The sequence below is a fragment of the Ceratotherium simum genome, chromosome X, assembly GCF_057802395.1.
Source record: "Ceratotherium simum simum isolate JZ-2026a chromosome X, ASM5780239v1, whole genome shotgun sequence".
Lineage (NCBI taxonomy): Eukaryota > Metazoa > Chordata > Mammalia > Perissodactyla > Rhinocerotidae > Ceratotherium > Ceratotherium simum.
In genome coordinates this window covers 20,373,498-20,394,919 of record NC_141940.1, presented here as the reverse complement: position 1 = coordinate 20,394,919, position 21,422 = coordinate 20,373,498, and the positions used below count along the sequence as shown (strand labels likewise).

General features: G+C 36.2%; 1 protein-coding gene across 1 annotated transcript in view; it reads right to left on the bottom strand.

Moving 5' to 3' along the window:
- IGSF1 (immunoglobulin superfamily member 1) overlaps positions 1-20,124 on the bottom strand; it is a 49,208-nt gene extending 29,084 nt beyond the window's left edge. Inside the window, 2 exon segments of the mRNA XM_004437280.3 lie at positions 858-980; positions 20,024-20,124. Coding sequence (XP_004437337.3) covers positions 858-980; positions 20,024-20,124 — 224 coding nt within the window.
- Between the last annotated feature and the right edge of the window lie 1,298 nt (positions 20,125-21,422).

Genomic DNA, 21,422 nt, shown 5'->3' with positions numbered 1-21,422 from the left:
TTATTTGTCAACAGTTTGAATTTAAGGACATTTACATTTTAAAGATGAATTTTGAAAATCTAAATGCCCTTGAAAGCTTAATTATCTGTGCCTTCATTCTGAAAATTAATTTTCAGAACGAAAACAAAACAAAATACGACATTTACTTGACTGCAAAATTGATGAGAGTTATTTTCAAAAACCTTTGCAATAAGCTTAGTAACACATGCATCAAAAATAATTTTTAAGTCTTCACAAACTGTGCAACATAAATGTGAAATCCTGCATTCGGGTCCAAAAACAACCAGATGCACGAGCAAAGGATGAGATGTGGCTAAGTAGCAACACATGTAAAAAAGATTTAGGGTTTTCAGGGACTGTTAGCTCAATAATATTCACTTGTGTGTTGTGTCTGCACAGAGAACTAAATCCGTCTTCATCTGCATTAATAGAAAGATAGAGTTAGAAACAAGAGAGTGATAGCACAGCCCGGCTCTGTGCTTGACAGACCTGTACTTGAAGTGTTCAATGAATATAGCAGGATGGGTGGAACATTTGGGTAGCAGCCACAAGCTACAATGTACTTCAGAAGGGAGAGAGCAGGATGCTGAAAAGTCTGGAAACCACGCTGGTGAGGGACTGCTCAGAAGCCTGGGCTGCCTTAGCCTGGAAATAAGAATTCTTGAGGAGGAGCAGGAGGTAGAAGTTGTCTTTGAATTCTTCTTCTACATTATCACCTCCTCCTACCCTTTTCCCTCTCTTTGCCTCTTCTCTCCTCCTCCCTCTTTCTTTCTCCTATCCTTCCTTCCTAAAGCTATTTCCCAAGATAGTGATGTTCCAATTTGGTTCTTTGACACTGGTATTATTTCCCTGCATACGCTAAACACCACACTTCCTTGAAGCCCCCTTGTTCTTGTGCCTCCTCACTCATAGCTAGCAGGACTGGACCACAGTAAGTACCCCCACCTCCACATTTCGTTGTCAGGAAGGGCTTCATGATCCTGGGAAAGGAAACAGAATATGAGTTAACTAGCACAGACTCTTAAGCCAAGACCTTGTGAAAAAAGGCCTAAGGTACAAAAAGAGCAATTCTAATAAAGCTATAAAATGGACTTCTTTAGTCCCCCTAATGCTCTCTGGCATTAGATGTGGAAATCTGAGTGCAGATCTTCACGGGTGGGCTGAAAGTGCACCTGTAACGCTAATTTAGGATGCTTAAATATCAGGTTCCTATTTAACAAGAAAAAGAAATGGGGGAGTTTGTTAATACAAAAGTTTGAACATAAAACATCACCACCTGAATGATTAAGCCTATTTCAGAGGACTGAAATCCTAATGACTCCAATTTGTCAAAACATAGGAGTTTTAATGGGGGGCAGGAGGGTTGGCAGCGGTATGCAGCATAGGAATCAACAACTACGTACTTTAAAGCAAAACATAAAAGCTCTATCTGACTGAAATTCTCAGAATCACTAGAGGAAATTAGGTGTAATTGACTGATGTGATCTCATGTAACAGAAATGGGACTGTGCTTAGTATTCTCACAGTTAAAACAAGTAAATAAAATGAGTTGGCAGTGCACAAAATGCTTATGGTGTATAACAGTTCCTGTAAATTGGCTACATCCTTGATTTAAACATTTTGTAAAGACAAATATCTATGCTAGAATATGACAGGGAAGGAAAGAGGGAATAGAAAGGAAAGAGAATGGAGGTAGTAAGGAAAGGGAAGGACAGATGGAAAAGACAGGAAGAGGAGGAAAGGAAGAAAAGAGAAAGAAGAAGAGAAAAGAGGTACAGAAATATAGGAAAAATAAATTTAAATAGGATAATACAGAAAACAGGAGGGAGAGAGAGAGATACAAATATTTGAGTGACAACAATGTATCTGTATTCACAAAAATCTTCAAATGAGAAGTGAGAAATCGCTGTTTTTTTTTTTTTTTCCAACTTGTGGTCACCAATAACAATATCCTCATAATAGTGCCGATGAATTAGACCAGGCAGAAGGGGAGAGAAGTTTAAGCCCTGATGGGTTCTTGGCCCTACAGTCTCTTCCAGGACCCATTCATTTCTTGCCAGGCACCTTTGCTCTGAGTTGAGGGACTAGGCAAGCATAGCACCACTGCTACTTGAATGTTCACAATAACTTTATTCATAATAGCCCCAAACTGTAATCATTCCAAATGCCCATCAACTGGTGAATAGATAAATAAATTGTGCTACATCCAAACTACAGGGTACTACTCAGCAAAAAAAGGGGAACAGACTATTGATACATGTAACAAACACAGATGAATCTTAAAGACATGTTATGCTAAGTGAAAGCAGCCAGACCTAAAAGGCTATATATCATATGATTCCATTTATATGGCATTCTAGAAAAGGCAAACTATAGGTATGGAGAACAGATCAGTGGTTGCCAGGGACTGGGGTTGGGAGTACAAGACTTCTGCAAAGGGGAATGAGAGAACTTTTGGGGATGAAAGAAGTGTTCTTTATCTTGATTGTGGTGGTGGTTACATGTCTATATACATTTGCCACAACTCGTAGAACTGTATACTTACTATTGGTGAATTCTAAATTATACCTCAAAAATGGCTGATAAAAACAAACAAAAAATTTGTCTAAGGTCAACCTCCTAATAAGTGGTGCTGCCTTCGCCTTTTTTTCTCTTATACTTCAGGAGGAGCAGTGTGTAAAAAGTAGATAACCCAAAGCAGAGATTTAAAAATGTTTCTTCCAAGAATTTCTTATTGCCTTGTTCATCAAGTTGAAATTCTTCACTCTGGCGTTCGAGGTCCCCTGGAATCTGACCCTTCTCTGCCCCTCCAACTTTGCCACCATTCTTATGTATATATACTCTGGACTACTATCAAGCAGTTCTGCTCACTTCATGAAACATGCCCTCCCTGCTTACTCCCCTAGAATACATGCTTATTTCAATCTATTTGCCTTTGCTGATACTGGTCTCCCTCCATGTTCTGGTATATCTTACCCCCCTTTTATTCATCTATTTACTGAGTGCCTATTATGTGCCAAGTAAAGTGTTAATAACTGGATGTACATTAACAAGACTGCTAACGTCTCTGCCTTTGCACATCTCACAGGCTAATGAAATATAGAGACAAGTGAGCAGGCCATTACACTGTAGTATGGAAACAGGCATAAGATAGTGGAAAATACAGGATATTCGTACCACAGAGGAGAGGAACCAAACCCAGATTTGAGAAAGGAGTGGTCAGGAATGGTTTCTCAAAGGAAATAACGTCTAAGAGGAGACATGAAAAATATTTTGAGGTCCTCCAGGCACAAGGGAAAGAGTGCTCCATGCAGAAAGAGCTAGAATGCTGAAACGTCTGGAGGCAAGCAAGAACATGGGAAGGAAGTTCAAGATTTTAAATGACTTAGGTATGGCAGGAACATAGAGCATAAAAGAGGCAAGAGGTGATGCTGGAGAAAGAGGCTGGGACCAGATTATGAAGGGCTTTTAGCACCATATCAAGGAGTATGAAATTTATATTTAGAGCAATGAGGCACCAATGAAAAGGTTTGAGTAGAAGAGTGGCACCCTCATGTTGGAGTTGAGAAAGATCATTCCATCTATAGTGTGGTGAATGAGTAGGATAAAGAGAGGTAGGGACACCAGTTAGTAGAAGTTGCAGTTTTTCAAGAAGTCTTGACTATGGTGGTAGCAGGTACAACAGAGAAAAAATATTTACGAGATAAAGGTTAAATTGGCATTATCTACCAACAGATTTGATGATTTGGGTAGAAGGGTAGGGTGGCATCAAAGATGACTCTCAAATTTCTGCTTGGACAACTCGGTGAAAAGTGATTCTATTCACTGAAATAAGGACGCAAAAAAGAGGAACAGGTACCCAGGGTGTGAAAAATACAAGTTCATTCTTGGACATACTAGCTTATGTTTTGTACCCTTGACCACTCTCACCCACATCAACCTCCCATATGTGAAATCACAGTCTGGTCCATTCCCTTGAGTCTTTGTGTTCCTATACACTCCCTAAGGACAGTGGAAATCCCTGGGGGCAGGGGCTCTGTCTGAGACTTCTATTACTACACAGGCCCTATCCAGTGCTAAGCATAGAATGAATTTTCAAAAACACTTGCTAATCAGTTGAATACTGTCATGGGGCAATCAAATGTGATGTATAGGTGGGCTCGTGTCATATCCACTATTGAAGACAGTGATAAAGAATAGCTCCAGTACAAACAACAAACAAATATAACAGGAAAGGAGTGCATTCATAGTTTAATTTGTGTCTCAGTTTACCCAATTAAGAAATTGAATTTCATATTAAATCTATCAGAATTGCTTAATATTTAAATGAGAGATCTTGATAGATTATTTTGCAGAAGAGATAATTCTCCAGTGATCTTAAGAATCATACTCTTAAAGAATCTTCATGTTGGAAGCACCCTGAGAGGATTTCTAGTCCAGTTCCTAGTTGATGCTAGAATTCCTTCTACTACATTCCTGCTGGTGGTCATCTAATTGGTACTTACATACCATTAACGACACGGAGCTCACTATGTCCCAACTCAACCCATTCCATCTTCAGACGGCTCTGACTATTTGAGTATTTTTCCTTATAATCAACCTAATTATGTCTCCAAAAAGTAAAATGCTTCATTTATGCATTATTCACTTACATATTTAAAAGCTGAGATTGTAGCCCTTTTGGTTTTATATTCTCTGGGCCATTCTTACCAGTTTGTTCAACCACTCTTTGTATGATATAGTTTTGTATTCCTTACCCTTCCTGGTCACTCATCTAAGTGTGTGCTGGTTTATTTATAATATTCATGAATTATGGCACCTAGAATTGAGTAAAGTATTTCAGTTGTCATCTTGCAAGGACAGAGAACAGCAAGATTATTATATCCTTCATTTTGGATATTCTACTCCTATAAATATAATCTAAATTGATAGTGGCTTTTTAAACTATGGTTAATGTGGATATACACTGAATGAGTATTGACTTCTGACTCTACATTTTTTACATGCATTGCTGTTAAGCTATGATCTGTGAGAACCAAGTGAAAACTTCAATGTGCAATTTAAAAGTTCCCTCTCTTCTCATTTATTTTATCAAATTTTAAAGTTAAGATTAATATATTACATGTCTCTTTATCGAAGCTCATTTGCCTATTTCTGTTGGGTACATGAAAGTTGTACATAACAGTGAGCCTTGTGTCATATTCATCTTGGAACCTGCTATGGATTGAATGTTTGTGTCTCATGGAAATTCAAATGTTCAAATGAAACCCCAACTCCCAATGTGGCTGTATTTGGAGATGGGGCCTTTATGGAGGTAACTAAGGTTAAATGAGGTCATAAGGGTGGAGTCCTGATACAATAGGATTATTATCTTTATAAGAAGAGACATCAGAGAGCTTACTCTTTCTCTCTTCCCCACGTGAGGACACAGCAAGAAGGCAGCCATCTGCAAGCCACAAAGAGAGCTCTCATCAGAAACTGACCATGCTGACACCTTGATCTTGGACTTCCAGCCTCCAGAACTGAAGAAAATAAATTTCTGCTGTTTGAGCCACCCAGCCTGTGGTAATTTGTTACGGCAGCCCAAGTAGATTAATACAGAGTCCCCGGATAGCATATACTTGGCACATTATCAGAACTTAACAGAGGTCTGGCTATTTGAATAAAATATGAACACTGTATAAAAACAGCAAAAAAAAGTTAAAATTATTTTACTCATAGTTGTTTCACATTGACTATTCTGCAGAAATATGGGGGCCTCTCGTTGGTCATATTGAAGCCAGTTTGGAATCCTAAATCACACTCAAAAGACCTCACTGACTACCTTTTTAACAAATTTCTCCCACACCTTTGTTTGTCAATGTGAAAACAATTGGGTTTATATTTGGGAAGACAATAGTACAGATCAGAAAAATAACATCATGGTAGATTAATCTGGTTGAAATACTGATGAAGTCCCAGAGACAAATCACAGTGTACCATAGTAGAGGATTGTGGCTGTCAGTTAAAAGAGGCAAGGAGAAATCCCATGCTGGATGAGATCATCAGATCGATAGAAGGCAAGTGGTTTTATGTCATATTATAACAACAAAGAAAAACCAGAAATTCAAAACAATGATCAAATATTTCTACCTCTGATATGGCCAACAAAGTTCTTACCCTCACGTAGATAACAACTATAAACTCTAGACAAAATACAAGAAACAATGACCTAAAAGCTCTGTAGAGTGAACAAAAGCAAGCAGATTCTCGGAATTGACACTTGGAAAAAGAAGGTAGCATAGGACGAGTTACCTAATTTCATGACTTTTTGCCTTAGAGCCAGATGCAGTCAATGCCATGTGGGAAGACCAAAATTCCAGTAGGGAACCCATAGTCCTTCTGGCTTGAAAAATCACAGCACCAAGTTTAGGGGAAACGCTGACACTGCAAAGTGAGAGGAAAATTCCATAAAGGAGAAAGCCACAGAGGATGAGCCCCAAAGTCTGTATGTAATCTCTGCCAAAATCTCTGGCTGAACCCTGAACTACATCTGTGTGGAGAAGACTTCAAGAAGAACAGTTAAGGATAAGATAACTTAACTGAGATCTGATCTGTCATCAAAGAGACAGACTTCAAAATCTGAATCCAAATAAGTTAATACCTGCTAAAATGGAAATATCAATCATCTTCAGAGAAATATGAAATAATCCACAATCTCTACAACATAACACGTGTCCAGAATACAATCTAAAATTACTTGACACACAACAAACCAGAAAAATGTGACCCAGTAACAAGAGAAAAGATAATAAAGAGGACCAAGTCCAAGATAATCCAGATGTTGGATTATCAGAAAATGGTTTTTTAAAAAGCTATTATATCCATACTCAATGAAAAAAAGAAAATATGCTTATAAATAATGAAAAAAATCTCAGCAGTGAAATGTAAACTATAAAAAAGAAGCAAATGGAAATTCCAGAACTTAATAACACAATATCTGGAACATAAAAATTCATTGAAGGACGATAAATTAGAAAAGAGACAATAAATTTGTTAACAGATCAATAGTATTGACTCTGAAGAAGAGAGAAAATTTCAGGAAAAATGAACAGAGCCTTAATTAATTGGAGCACCAGATGGAAAAGGTGCAGAAAATATATCTGGGGAAATAATACCCCCAAATTTCCGCAATTTGATGAAACGCATAAATTTACAGATTCAGAAAATTCAATGAAACCAAAACAGAATAAATACAAAGGAAACCACTCCTAGGCACATTACAGTTAAACTGTTGGAAACCAAAGATGTGGAGAAATAGCTTGAAAGTCACCAGAGAAAAATGACACATTACATAAAGATGAACAACAGTTCAAATGACCATGGGCTTCTAATCAGAAGCTATGGAGACAAAAGATAATGGGACAAAATCTTATAGAACTAAAACACGTAAGCAGACAATCAACCAATAATTCTATATCAAGTAAAAATATTTCTCAGGAATGAAAGCAAAATAAAAATGTTTCCATACATAAGAAAACTAAGAAAATTAGTCGTCAGCAGACTTACACTACAAGAACTGCTAAAGGAATTTCTACAGACAAAATGGAAATAATACTGGTTGAAAACTCAGATACTCTAGAAGAAATAAACATAATTGAAAAGGGTAGAGATCTTAGTAAATATAAAAGACTTTTTTTCTCTTAATTAAAAAAACACAGTGAACTCTGAGTTTCAGTCTTACCATGGAAAAAGCTTGGAAGTTGTCATTCCCATCCTTACAACAAGAAAATGCTGGACAAATAGAAAATCAATGACTTTTCTTGGACTCAGAGAATTGAGGTGGCAGGGAAACCAAGCACTTCAAAATCTGGAGACAGGAGTATCCAGATCTACTTACCTAGAGGAGACTTTCTGGAAGCCATCAGCAGTAGGACTACTTAATTCACTAGTAATTATGAAAAATTTTTGGAGGTTAAGTGTGGACTAGTGTGGGAGTGAAAAACTCCTGCAGAGCACAAACATAGGGGTCTTCCCACACTTTTGTGGACTTTTCCTCCAGGAACTCCATAATATTCTCACAGTGAGGATTAGAAAACATCCTTTAGTGGCTCTGACAGAGGGAAGGGGAAAAAGAAAAACTATGGAAAAATTGTGGGACAATATCAAAAGGAGTAATATACATGTGACTGAATACCACAAAGAGAGAACAAGGCTGAACTGTTTGAAGCATTAATGGCTAAGAACTTTCCAAAAATTGACAGATACCAAACCATAGACCCAGTAAGCTCAGAGAACACCAACCAAAATAAATACAAAACACACACACACACACACACACACACACATACACACACACACACACATACACAACTGGGCATATTATATTCAGACCACAGAAACCAAATACAAAGAGGAAATCTTGACTGAAGCCAGAAGGGGAAAAAACACCTTACAGAATAGAAAGGATTTTAAGTGAATATTATGAAACATGTACACAAACAAATTAGAGAACCTGACTAATGGACAAATTCCTAGAAACATACTACCAAAACTGACTTAAGAAGAAATAGAAAATCTGAACAGACATATAACAAGTAAAGAGATTGAGTTAGTAATGAAACTCCCCAAAGAACGAAAAGCTCAGAAAAAGATGGCTTTACTGGTGAATTCTACCAAATATTTGTTAAAAATTAACACCAATTCTCCACAACTGTTCCAAAAAATAGAAGACAAGGGAACACTTTACCACTCATTCTGTGAGGCCAATATTAACCTGATCTCAAAATCAAGCAAAGACATCATAAATAAAACTACAGACAAATATCCCTAATAAATCGAGATGCAAAAAATTCACAACAAAATAGTAACAAACCAAATCTAGTAGCACATAAAAAGGATTATATATCACCACTAAAGAGAATTTATCCCAGAGATAAATGGTCGGTTTAACATCTGAAAATCAATGTAATAAACCATAGATTAAAAGACAAAAGCTACATGACCATTTCAATAGACACAGCAAAAGCTTTTGACAAAATCAATCACATTTTCATGATAAAAACACTCAATAGCCTAGAAATAGAAAAGTTAGGCACTTACCTCACATCATACACAAAAAATTAACTCAGAGTGCATCCCAGACCTAAATGTAAAATCTAAAACTGCAAAATTTCTAGAAAAAATATAAGAAAAAATCTTCCCAGTCTTGGGTTAGGCCAAAGTTTCTTAGATACACCACCAAAGATATGATCCATAATTGGAAAAACAATTTATAAATTGGATTTCATCAGAATTAACATTTGAGCTTCAATACACATTAAGAAAATGAAAATACAAGCCTGGACAGGAGGAAAATATTTCCAAATCATATATCCGCTAAAGCATTTTTATCCAGAAATATGAAGAACTATTATAACTCAATAATAAGCAGACAAATAATCCAATTAAAGACTTGGATAATGATTTAAATAGACATTTCCCTAAAGAAAACAAACAAATGTCTAATAAGCACATGAAAAGATGCTAAATATCATTAGTCATCATGGAAATACAAAATGAAACGATAAAACACCAATACACACCTACACTCTAGAATGTGTACTTTGATAAAGACAGGCTATACTAAGTATTGGTATGGATGTGGAGAAATTGGAACCCTCATGCATTGCTGATGGGAATGCAAAATTGTACATTCACTTTGGAAAATAGTATGACAGTTTCTTTTATATTTAGCTTAGATTTATAGTGTGACCGAACAATTCCACTCAAAGGGATCTACCCAAGAGAAATGAAAACATATGCTTAAAAACATGTACAGCAATATTCATAGCAACATTGTTCATAATAGCCTCAAACTGGCAACATTACAAGTATCTGTCAACTGGTAAATGGATAAAAATAAGGTAGTTTATCTATACAGTGGAATGCTTTTTGGCAATTTAAACAATGAACCACTGATATGTACTATAACAAGGATGAACTTCAGTAACATTATTCTAAGAGAAAGAAGCAATATTCAAAAGCTACATTTGTATGAGTCCACTCATAGGACATAACTAGTAGAAAGGTAAATTTTTAGAAACAGAAAGTACATTAGTGATTGTCTAAGATTAGGATTAACTATAATCCTGGGATTATATAGGAGAGCTAAGATTAACTATAAATGGACAAAAGGGAACTTTATAGGGGGATGAAAACATTCTAAAACTGAATTGTCATGATGGCAGCACCACTCTATAAATCTAATGAAATAATTGAATTGTTACATATACATGGGGTGAATTTTATGGTATGTACTTTAGGCCTCAATAAAACTATGAAAAGGAAGATAACAATAGGCTATTATGAATAACTTTATGCCAATAAATTTGGCAGATTTTTTCAAAATAAAACTTACCAAAACTGACTAAAGTTGAAACTGATAGAAGAAAATTTGAACATTCCTAAATCTATTTTAAAAATTGAAATATCAAAAACCTTTCTACAGTGAAACTCCAGGGCCAGATAGTTTCATTGCGAATTCTATCAAAACATTAACAATGATGTTTATACAAACACTTTCACGTAATAAAGGAAGAAGGCACACATCCAAATTCATTTTATGAGGCCAACTTAACTCTAAAACAAAAACCCACAAAGACATTATATATACAGGAGAAATACAGATAACTACCCCCCGTGAATATATATACAAAACTCCTTAACAAAATGTTGACAGTCAAATCCAGCAATATATAAAGAGGCTAATGTATCATGACAGGTGTAGTTTGTCCCAAGAATGCAAGGTTCATTTAGCATTCAAAAATCAATCATTCATTCAGTACGTTGAGAGAACAAAGGAGAAAAGAAATGATAATTTTAATGGATGCAGACATTTGACAAAATTAAACACTAATTCATTATAAATACGAATAAGAGGGAACTTTCAATTTGATAAAGGGTGTTTATATAGAATTTACAGCTAACATTTTATTCATTGCTAAAATATTGAATTCTTTGCCATTAATATTGAAAACAAGACAAAGATGCCTGCTCTCACAACTACTATTCAACACTGTCTTGGAAGTCCTAGCCATTGCAATAAGGCAAGATCAAAATAAAAGGCATAAAGATTGGAAAGGAAGATGCAGCCTAATTATTATAATAATTAGATTGATTTTTTTTACTGTTGTGTTTTGGATGTTCTTTTAAAATTTCAGATACCAGTTCTTCGATACGTTCTTTGCAAATGGTTACTCTCAGTGTGTACCTTGTTTTTCATCCCCTTAACAGTGACTTCTGCAGAGAAATTTTAAAATTTTGAGAGTGTTCAATTAATCAGTTTTTCCTTTTATGGATGATGTTTTTGGTGTCAAATCTAAGAATGATTTGCCTAGCCCTAGATGCTGAAGATTCTGAAGATATCCTCCTATGATTTTTTCCTAAAAGCTTTTCATATTTATATCCATGATATAAATATCATATATCTATGATACATTTTGAGTTTAGTGTTGTATAAGTTGTGAGGTTTGGGTCAAGATTCATTTTTTTACCTATTGGTGTCCAATTGCTCCAACACGACTTCTTAAAAAGGCTATCCTTCTTCTACTGAATTACCTTTGTATCTTTGTCCAAAATCAGTTGGCATATTTGCATAGGTCTTTTTCTGGGTTCTCTATTTTGTTTGGTTGACCTATGTGCCTATCCTCCTGGAATTTATTAATGTCACAGGATACAATATTATTATATAAGCATCGACTGCATTTTTATATAGCACCACAAAAATCTTTGGAAAATGAAATTAAAAAGCAATTCCACTTACAATTAGTCTCAATAAATTTAACAAAAATGTACAAGACCTCTACACTAAAAAGTACAAAAATTCTTTTAAAAAATCAAAGAAATATTCAATAAATGGTGTAAATACACCATGTTCATGGTTTAGGAGACTCCATTAAGAAATAATTTCTCCCAAAATTGATCTACAGTTTCAACACAACCACAATCCATATCAGCAGACTTCTTTATAGAAATTGACAAATTGATTATAAAGTTAATATGAAAATTCAAAAGACAGAAAAATCAAAGCAATGTTGAAGAGGAACATAGTTGAAGGACGTATATCACTTGATTTAAGGACTTAATAGTAAGGAATAGTAATCAAGAAAGTGTGATACTCATCTTAGGAATGACAGACATATCATTCAAATACAACAAAGAATCCAGAAACAGACTCAAACTTATATAGCCATGTGATTTTTGACAAAAGCACCCAAGCAATCCAGTGGGGAAAGCAAGTATTTTTGTTTTACTTTGCTTTGATTTGCTTTTTTAACAAATGGTGCTAGAATAACTAGATATCCGTGTGGGAAAAAATGAAAAATATATCTCAAACTTTTTGTGAGAGCATATACAAAAATTCCATGTGTTAAAACAGTGAATCTCAAGCTTTTTGTCATAGCATACATAAAAATTATTTCTAGATGGATCATAGGCCTAATTGTAAAGGGAAAACCATAAAGCTTTTAGAAGAAAATATGAGAGAATATCTTTGTTACTAAGTGTGTAGGCAAGAGTTTCTTATACAGGTCACAGAAAGCAATAACAATAAAAAATTGATAAGACAGATTCCATCAAAATTAAAAACTACTGCTCATCACAGAACATAATTAAGAATAGAAAAGTCACATATTGGGAGAAAATATTATTTATATATTTATATATATACTACTATCCAAGATATGTAAAACACTACTACAACTCAATAATGAGAGGACAAAAAACTATTTAAAAATGGACAAAAGTTGTACATCTAATTGGAAAACAGTTACACAATTTCTTATGAAGTTAAACCTAAAGTTACCATACGACTCAACAATCCCACGCCTCAAAATTTACTCAAGTAAATTGAAAACTTATATTCACACAACAACCTGCAGATGAAGGCTTAAAGTGTGTTATTCATTATTTCCCCAAATTGAAAACAATCTAGACGTCTTTCAAAAGGTGAATGGATAAACAAACTGGGGTGTCATGGGATATTACTCAGCAATCAAAAAGAACAGAGGATTGATTCCTGCAACAACACAGATAAATCTTAAGTGCATTTTGCTAAGTGAAAACAGCATGATTACAACGGCTACATAGTGTATAATCCATTTATATAATATTCTGCAAAAGGTAAAACTATATGGATAGAGAGCAGATCTGTGGTTTCCAGGAGTCAGGAGAGGGTCAGAAGTTGACTACCTAAGTGCCCATCAAGGGACGAATGGATAAAGAAGCTGTGGTATATATACACAATGGAATACTACTCAGCCATAAGAAACGATGAAATCCAGCCATTTGTGACAACATGGATGGACATTGAGCGTATAATGCAAAGTGAAATAAGTCAGAGGGAGAAGGTCAAATACCGTATGATTTCCTTCATTAAGTAGTAGATAGTGACAACAATGGACGGATACATAGGGACAGAGATTGGATTGGTGGTTGCCAGAGGGGAGGGGGGAGGGAGGAGGATGAAAGGGATAATTCGGTGCATGTGTGTGGTGATGGGTTGTAATTAGTATTTTGGTGGTGAACATGATGTGGTCCATGCAGAAATAGAAGTACAATGATGTACACCTGAAATTTTTACAATGTTATAAACCAATGTTACTGCAATAAACAAAAATTAAAAGAAAAAAAAAAAAAAAAAAAAGAAGTTGACTACCGAGAGGCCACACAAGGGAATTTTCAAGGTAGTGAAAATATTCTGTATGGTACCGTAGTTATGGATGCATGACTACGCATTTGTCAAAACCCATATATCTGTACCCCATGGAGAGTGACTTATTGTATGCAGATTTAGAAAAAATTAACCAGGATGTCTGGGGAACCCTGGATAGAGTGAAGACTATGGCAAATAAATCTAACTCTGTTACAAATATGAAATAACTTCATTGAAGGAAGTGGAGAGGAAAGGAGCTGACAATAATTTTGGAAAACTTGTTTGTCTAGACAGTATTTTAAAGATAAAGAAAACAAGACCTGTATACAACCGCTGTACTCTAGTTGGTAAATATATTTCTTACACAGGTATGGTTCAGCAATTCTGAAACTACATTATGACTATATCAGGGTAGAAAAAAATAAGCAAGTGTATTATAGATAGTGAGAGCCAGATTCCTCTACCAGAGAAAGAAGTTACAAATAAGCACTGAGGGTGTATTAGTTTTCTATCACTGCCACAACAAATTACCACAAACTTAGTGGCTTAAAATTATGCAAATTTATCATGTTACAGATCGATGAGCTAGAATTCCAACATGGGTCTCAATGAGCTAAAATGAAGGTATTCCTTTCTGGTGGCTATAAGGCACAGTCTTTTTCCTTGTGTTTTCCCACTTCTAGAGGCCACTCATATACCTTGGCTCATGGTGCCTTTCCTCAACCTTCAAAACCAGCAGTGTTTCATCTCCCTGTGTCTTTCTTGCATAGTCACATCTCCCTTTGACTCCCCTTTTAGCCTCTGCCTTTTACCTTTAAGGGCCTTGTTGATTATATTGGACCCACCCAGATAATCCAAAATAATATCCTTTTTTTTCTGTTTTGTATTTGGTGAGAAGATTCGCCCTGAGCTAACATCTGTGCCAATCTTCCTCTCTTTTGTATGTGGGATGCCACCACAGCATGGCTTGATGTGTGGTGTGTAGGATGGCGCCTGGGATCCGAACCCACGAACCCTGGGCCACCGAAGCAGAGTGTGTGAACCTAACCACTACACCACCGGGCCGGCCCCAGTATCCATATTTTAAGGTCAGCTGATTAGAAACTTTAATTCCATCTGCAACCTTAATTCTCTTGTACCATGTAAGGTAACATATTGACAGGTTTCAGGAATTAGAATGTGGACATCTTTGGGGGAGCCATTATTTTGCGTACCATAGGAGGAATAATAAAATAAACCCTGTTGTGCTGGATTAGAATCAGAGAGATCAGTGTAAATTCACATTTATTTTTATGCACAGATATAGATTATAGATATGTGTGTATATGCATAGATTTCCTAGCTCTGTCCACCAAGAGGGCCTAGAAGCAATAACATACCTAGGCATGGATCTTGTTTTCTATAACATGATTCTCCAATAAAAGCAACCAGGGCTCCTTGGAGAAATGGATGATTCTAGGGCTGGGGCAGGGAATATAAAAGATGAACCTAGAATATCTTGTAGTGGCAGAAAGTGCTTTAAAGAACACCAAAAGGATAGGGTCATGTTGAAAGGAAATAAGACCCAACCTGGGAGAGTTCCCAATGGCTGAAGCTGGACAAATTGGAGCAATAAACTAAATAATAATATTATTGTATTTTAACTCAAAGAATAAGTGAGTCCATACTGATATAAATAACTAATTGAGTACTGGGGAAGAAAAGGAATCTCTTTCTTATAGAATAATTCTAACTAATAAAACAGAAGAAATGAAGGAAATAGAAAATCACCCTTAGACTGGCACAATAGTTTCTGTAGGCAAGATGCACTGATGAATGCCAAATTTAATGAATGAAACTTTAAGGAGAATGGGATATTTGCATCTCCCTCAAATAATATAAATTTCTGTGGTTAGGATACATTTACAAATTCTTTGATACTCCTTCCTCTAGGAGGTAGAGTTTAATTCTCCTCTACTTAAATATGGGCTAGACTTAAAGACTTGGTTGTATAAGAAAGACTATGAACTGTAACTGAGTATGTATGTATGTATTGAGTCTGTATGTTACTATGAAGAGCCACTGAACAGTAAGAAATCTAGAAGATACCACCATGACTGAGTGGTCAAGGTTAACATCCCCAGTGATAAATCTCGTGGCTATATCATGTACCCCCTGATATGATGTGCTGAGAAGGGCACTTTGTCTCTGTGTCATTTTTCTCCTTAACATAAAACCCCAGTCTAATCTTGAAAATACATCAGGCAAAGCCAAATTGAGGGACACTGTATGCAATAACTAATACTCTTCAAAAGTGCCAGGGTTGTGAAAAACAACAAAAGACTGAGAAACTGTCATAGATTGGAGGAGACTAAAGAGCTATAACAAGTAACTGCAATGTGACATCCTGCATTTGATCCTAGGACAGAAAAAGGACATCAATGGAAAAACTGGTGGAATCCTAGTAAAGTCTGTAGTTTAGTTAATAGTAATGTGCCAGTGTTAATTTTGTTATGTAATTGCTATGTGATGTGCTAACATTAGAGGAAGCCAGATGAAGATTATGCAGAAACTCTCCATAGTATTCTTGCAAGTCTTCTAAAGTCTAAACTTATCTTAAAATACTTTTAAGGGGGCAAAAGCCTTGAACAGACATTTCACAAAGGCAAATATACGAATGGCCAACACACATTAAAAAGTATTCAATATCATTCATCATCTGAGAAAAGCAAATTAAAACTATAGTGAGATATTAACACCCACTAGAACAGTTAAAATTAAGAAAACTGTTAACACCAAATGTGGGCAAGGATGTGGAGCAATCAAAACTTTCCTACATTTGGAAGGGAATATAAAATGATACAATTTTGGAAAATGGTCCTGCAACTTCTTATAAAACTAAATTATCCTATGACTAAGCAATTGCACTCCTACATACTCAATATAAATAAAAAATACATGTCCATATAAAAACTTGTACATGAACATTCATAGAAGATTTAACCATAATAGCCCCAAACGGGAAGCAGCCCAGGGGTCTATCAATATAAGAATGGATAAACAAACATTGATATACTCATAAAATTGAATATTACTAACAATACTACAAGGAACAACACTATTTTGTGTGAAAATATTTCCCATATAAAAGTACTTACTGTCTTATTACATGCATATGAAGTTCTAGAGCAGACAAGATCAATCTATTGTAGGAAAAAAATCAGAACAGTGTTTGCCTCCAGGAGAATGGAGCAAGGATTCACTGGGTTGGGGAGTGAGAGAACTCTGGGATGATGATAATGTTCTATATTTTGAAAGGTGTTTAGGTCACACACGTGTATGCATTTGTCAAAACTCTTCAAATGTGGAATTAAGTCTTCTGCATTTCATGATATGTAAAATTTACATCGAAAGAAAATCTATAAGCAAATATTTAACTCTAGTTAATGGTATATATTCTGAAGGATTTAGGGGCAAGTGTATTGATGTTTGCAATTTACTTTGAAATGCATCAAAAAATAAAATGGATCGATGGATGGAGAAAGAGACAGATGTATATCTGATAAAGCAGGTACAGTAAAATGTTAATGGTAGAATTTAGGTTGTGGAATTTTAGATGTTCGTTTAAAAATATTTTCAACTTTGTTCTGAAAATTATGATCATTTTTATGATAAAATTTTGGAAAAAAATAGGTATTTAATTAACAATTTCAATTGAACAGTATCCATGGAACATCAAAGAAATAATAATGTTCAGTATCATCACTTTAATAAAACAGAGTACATTTTGGACATATTACTATTAAAACAGATTAAAATACAAATTTGGCACCTAAGAAATGGTCAAGATGAAATCAAGAAAACAAATAGGCCATGAAATGTTTACTAGCTGCATGTCAAAGGCTTGGTGTCAGAGTGACTGGTAGTGAGAGGGTTTGAAGGTGGCAGAAACTTACATGGTAGTCAAAGACCTGATGGCCATTGGACAACATTCAATTGTTACAAAGCTATTGCTATGTGTAGGCTAGTTGGCCTACCTTGAGAAAGAAATTGTTATGGGACAGAAAATGGGCAGGATCAGTGAGACAGTGATGAATTGGTAACATGTATTCAAGAGGATGAAGTAGGACTAGAGTAGCATACAAGGAAGCAAAGCCTAGAGTTGGTTGATATCACCATCAGGATTTCAACATTGTGTCTCAGAGTCCCAAGAAGGTCACCAAAAACATTACAAACACAGGGAATTCCAACTCATGGAGATTCCCATATCCTAGGAAAGCAATTTCCATGATCTTTGCCAGATTTGCCTTTTCCTTACTGGGCATGCTCTAGAGTACTGGTTCTTAACTAAGGGAGTTCCATCCTTTAGGATATGTTCAGGAAATTGTGGGGACATTTTGGTTGTCACAATATTTGGGAGGTGCTACTGACTTTTAGTGGATGGAGGCCGGTGATGCTAGTTTTTCTTAAATGCCTGGGATAATCCTGTATAATGAAGAGTTATCCTGTATCTCACACAGTTTTCAAATGTTCCAGTGAGCTTTAATAATATAGGTGAGAAAAATTGTGTATAATTCTCCAACTCCTGTCTTATCTCAACAGTAGCTTTTATCCTATTGTTTTCCCATATATCTGTTTTTTATGTTTTCCTTTCTTATATGTAATGGCTCCCAATCCTCTTACTTTTCACAAATATAAACTTATTCATTTTAAGTTGGTGCAATCATGCATTTCATTATGTTGCCTAATGTAGCCATGCTCTTGCATTTATATATTGAAATAAATATAATTTTATTGTAAATTACTTTCCTTTCATTTCTCATTTATATTTCGGTTAGGTCACTATATTGATTTTTTTAAATTATGTATGTAGGTAGGTTATATTATCTGTGACTATATCTATGAATATCAGAATAGTGAAGGGGAAGTCGCAAATTATTTGTTATGAAGAGGGAGTATTAGGTCTCATAGGAATCAGAACTACTGATCTAGAGCTAAGAATGAAAGATGAATATGAATAATAAGTAAGGCTTGAGGTTGTTGAAATCCTGGCTCATTATTACCAAAGTAGGGGGAACAAATCACCAGTGTGAGTGAGCCATTGGAGCAGAAAGTTTCTGCCTGAGAAGAATCCTTACTAGTGTGTGTCAGGCCCTTTTCATCAACTTGTCATTTTATCCTCACAACAACTGTGTAAGATAGGTACTATTATTATCCCCATTTTTTTGGGTGAGGTAATTGGACATCAGAAAGATGATGTCAGTTGCCCAAGTTCTCTTTGTCACTGAGTGGCAGAGCCTAGGGTAGAACTCAAGTCTGTCTGATACCAAAGACAGAAAAAAATAACATGGAAACCCCTTTCTCTCAATGAATTTCTAACCTAATTAGATACATAAGATGTACAATAAGTATGATGTTAAATTAGAGGAAGAGAAGAAAATGGTGGTAGCTGGAGGAATAGCAAGGACAGCTGTGTGTGTGTGTCCCATGTGCATCTTAAGGAAATTTCAACAAAGATTTACTGAATGCCTACTATCTGCATGGCAAAAAGCAGGAAAAGAGATTGAAGACATAGTGAAATGCTGGGGCAGGGAACCAATCTTTAAGGAGGTGGGAAGGGAAGGGGCCTAACACAGGGGAAAGGGCACACCTATTTGTCAGAGGCCAGAGGCCCCTGGGAGAAAGGAATTGCAATATGAAATAAATTTGGGAGGCAGAGTAGGGGGCCATCAGCCAGCCCTGCTGTGAAAAGGCCAGAATGAGGTCATCCTTACCCATTGAGCAAGAGTTGAGAGAGGAAGGGATAAGTTGAGAGGCCAAGAAGAGCAAAAAAGGTTTGGAACATGTTGTGGGCATGAATAAGGCCAAAGAATCAACAATAAATGAATAAAAGATCGTGGAGCTGCCTGCAGGGCTCTGGTGAAGTTAAGCTGCAGGGATTTATGCATTTGTTGATTATCCACTTTGTGCGCTGCCCATAGTAAATATTCAACCCCAGGCAGCCGCCTCTGTAGCGCCCCCACTCTTGGTCCCCCAGCAAATGTTCTGTCTCATTTTTTCCTAAATTGTGAGCAATCTGAGCAACAAATTATGAAGACAGAGCATACACATATAGGGCTTTCTGTTATAATCAAAATTTACAACAAAATTAATCTGACACATATTTAATGATATGCATAATTGTTATTGTGCTGGGTGGCAATTAGGCATAAATTGTAAACAGTTCACATAAATGCCTGTAATTAAAATTATTTCCACACAGTTAAACCAAATTCTTGGTTCCTTTCCTGAGTTTGTCAGCTCTTGTATATCCCTCACCTGCATCCACGTCAGCAGTGCAGATACTGATTTGGCGTTAATCATCACCTTCACCAAGCACTTGTTATCACTAGAGGATAAAATCTGGGGTCTTCTGGTCCAACAGCTATCCCTGGCTGCCACTCGTAGGGCCCTTTCATCTCTGAAGTGCCCATCGAGAGCCAGCCCTCTTTCATGCCATCCTCTGTCAACCTCAGAGGACGTTCCTTGCCCGCTCCCAAGGGATTTCAAGTGGGAACAGAGGAGAAATCCCTGGCTAGTGGTGGCAACATAGGGAAAGAAATGGGTTCCGAATCTCATTATCTGGAACTCCAGCGGCAAGCGGATCACAGGGTAAGGGAAAATGGCTGAATTCAGTACATACACACATAACCCTCCTCGCTGCCCCTGATTCTGTGAAATGACTAATATGATCGACTTTACAGCTGTCCTTAAGGGGATAGATTCATACTAAAAAGAAAACCTTGCTCCAGCCTAACACTTGAAACATCCCTCCCTCCATTCAATGAAGCTATTGTCTGAAATGCCTTTAAATTCCAGACACACGTTGCTTTTCTTTTGCCATTAAAAATAAATGGCTTAAAAAATCCCAAGGAAGCCAGAATATTGATGGGAATATTTGCAGTAGAATAAGCTTTAGAGTCAGATAGACCTGGATGCTGCAATTTTGGTATTTACCCTCTCTAAACCTCAATTTCCTCTTCAATAAATTGGTGATAATAATAGTGTCTATCTCATATGGCTGTTAAGAAGATTTCATGGTATCATGTATGTAAAACATTAGTATGCTGACTAGAGCATAGTAAAATTTCATTAGCTATTAGTCACATTTATTATTATCATGGTTATCGTTGCTTTTAGCTGTAGCCTTGGCTTCTTCATTGCTGTGACCATCCCTCCATTTGTTTACTTCTGTAGGAAGCAGAACTGTAGGAAATGAATGTATGAAATGTTAGTGGTGAAATCTGGATGTTGAAGCCACAGATGACCTCAAATAAAACAGAACAGCACAGGTGGCTCAGACCCTCATCTATATTCCAAATTTGTTAGAGGGAGGTTGGTGCCGACCTGGTACACATTGAAAGCTGGCATTTAGAGAAGACCAAAGCCAGACCAAATTAAAGTGATCATTAGAAACATGTGTTTAATCACCAAAAATGTATTAACTGAACCCTCAGTGCAAGGCACTGGCGAGACAGAAGTGATATAGACAAGATATTTTAGGAAGGGAGAAAGAACACGTGTAACAAGTATGGCAAGGGCACTAATAGAAGGATATCCTCAACACAATGGTAGCTCCCAGGATGGATGAAGTATTCCTCTCTGCTTGGGAGGCTCAAGGAAGCTTCTCTTCAGAGAAACAGGTCTTCAAGTGAGTGTAGGAATGTATTAAATGGTATGATAGTTTTTAAAAAAAAATCCAGTGTCAGTCAAGAGGCATTTTCCCATACAG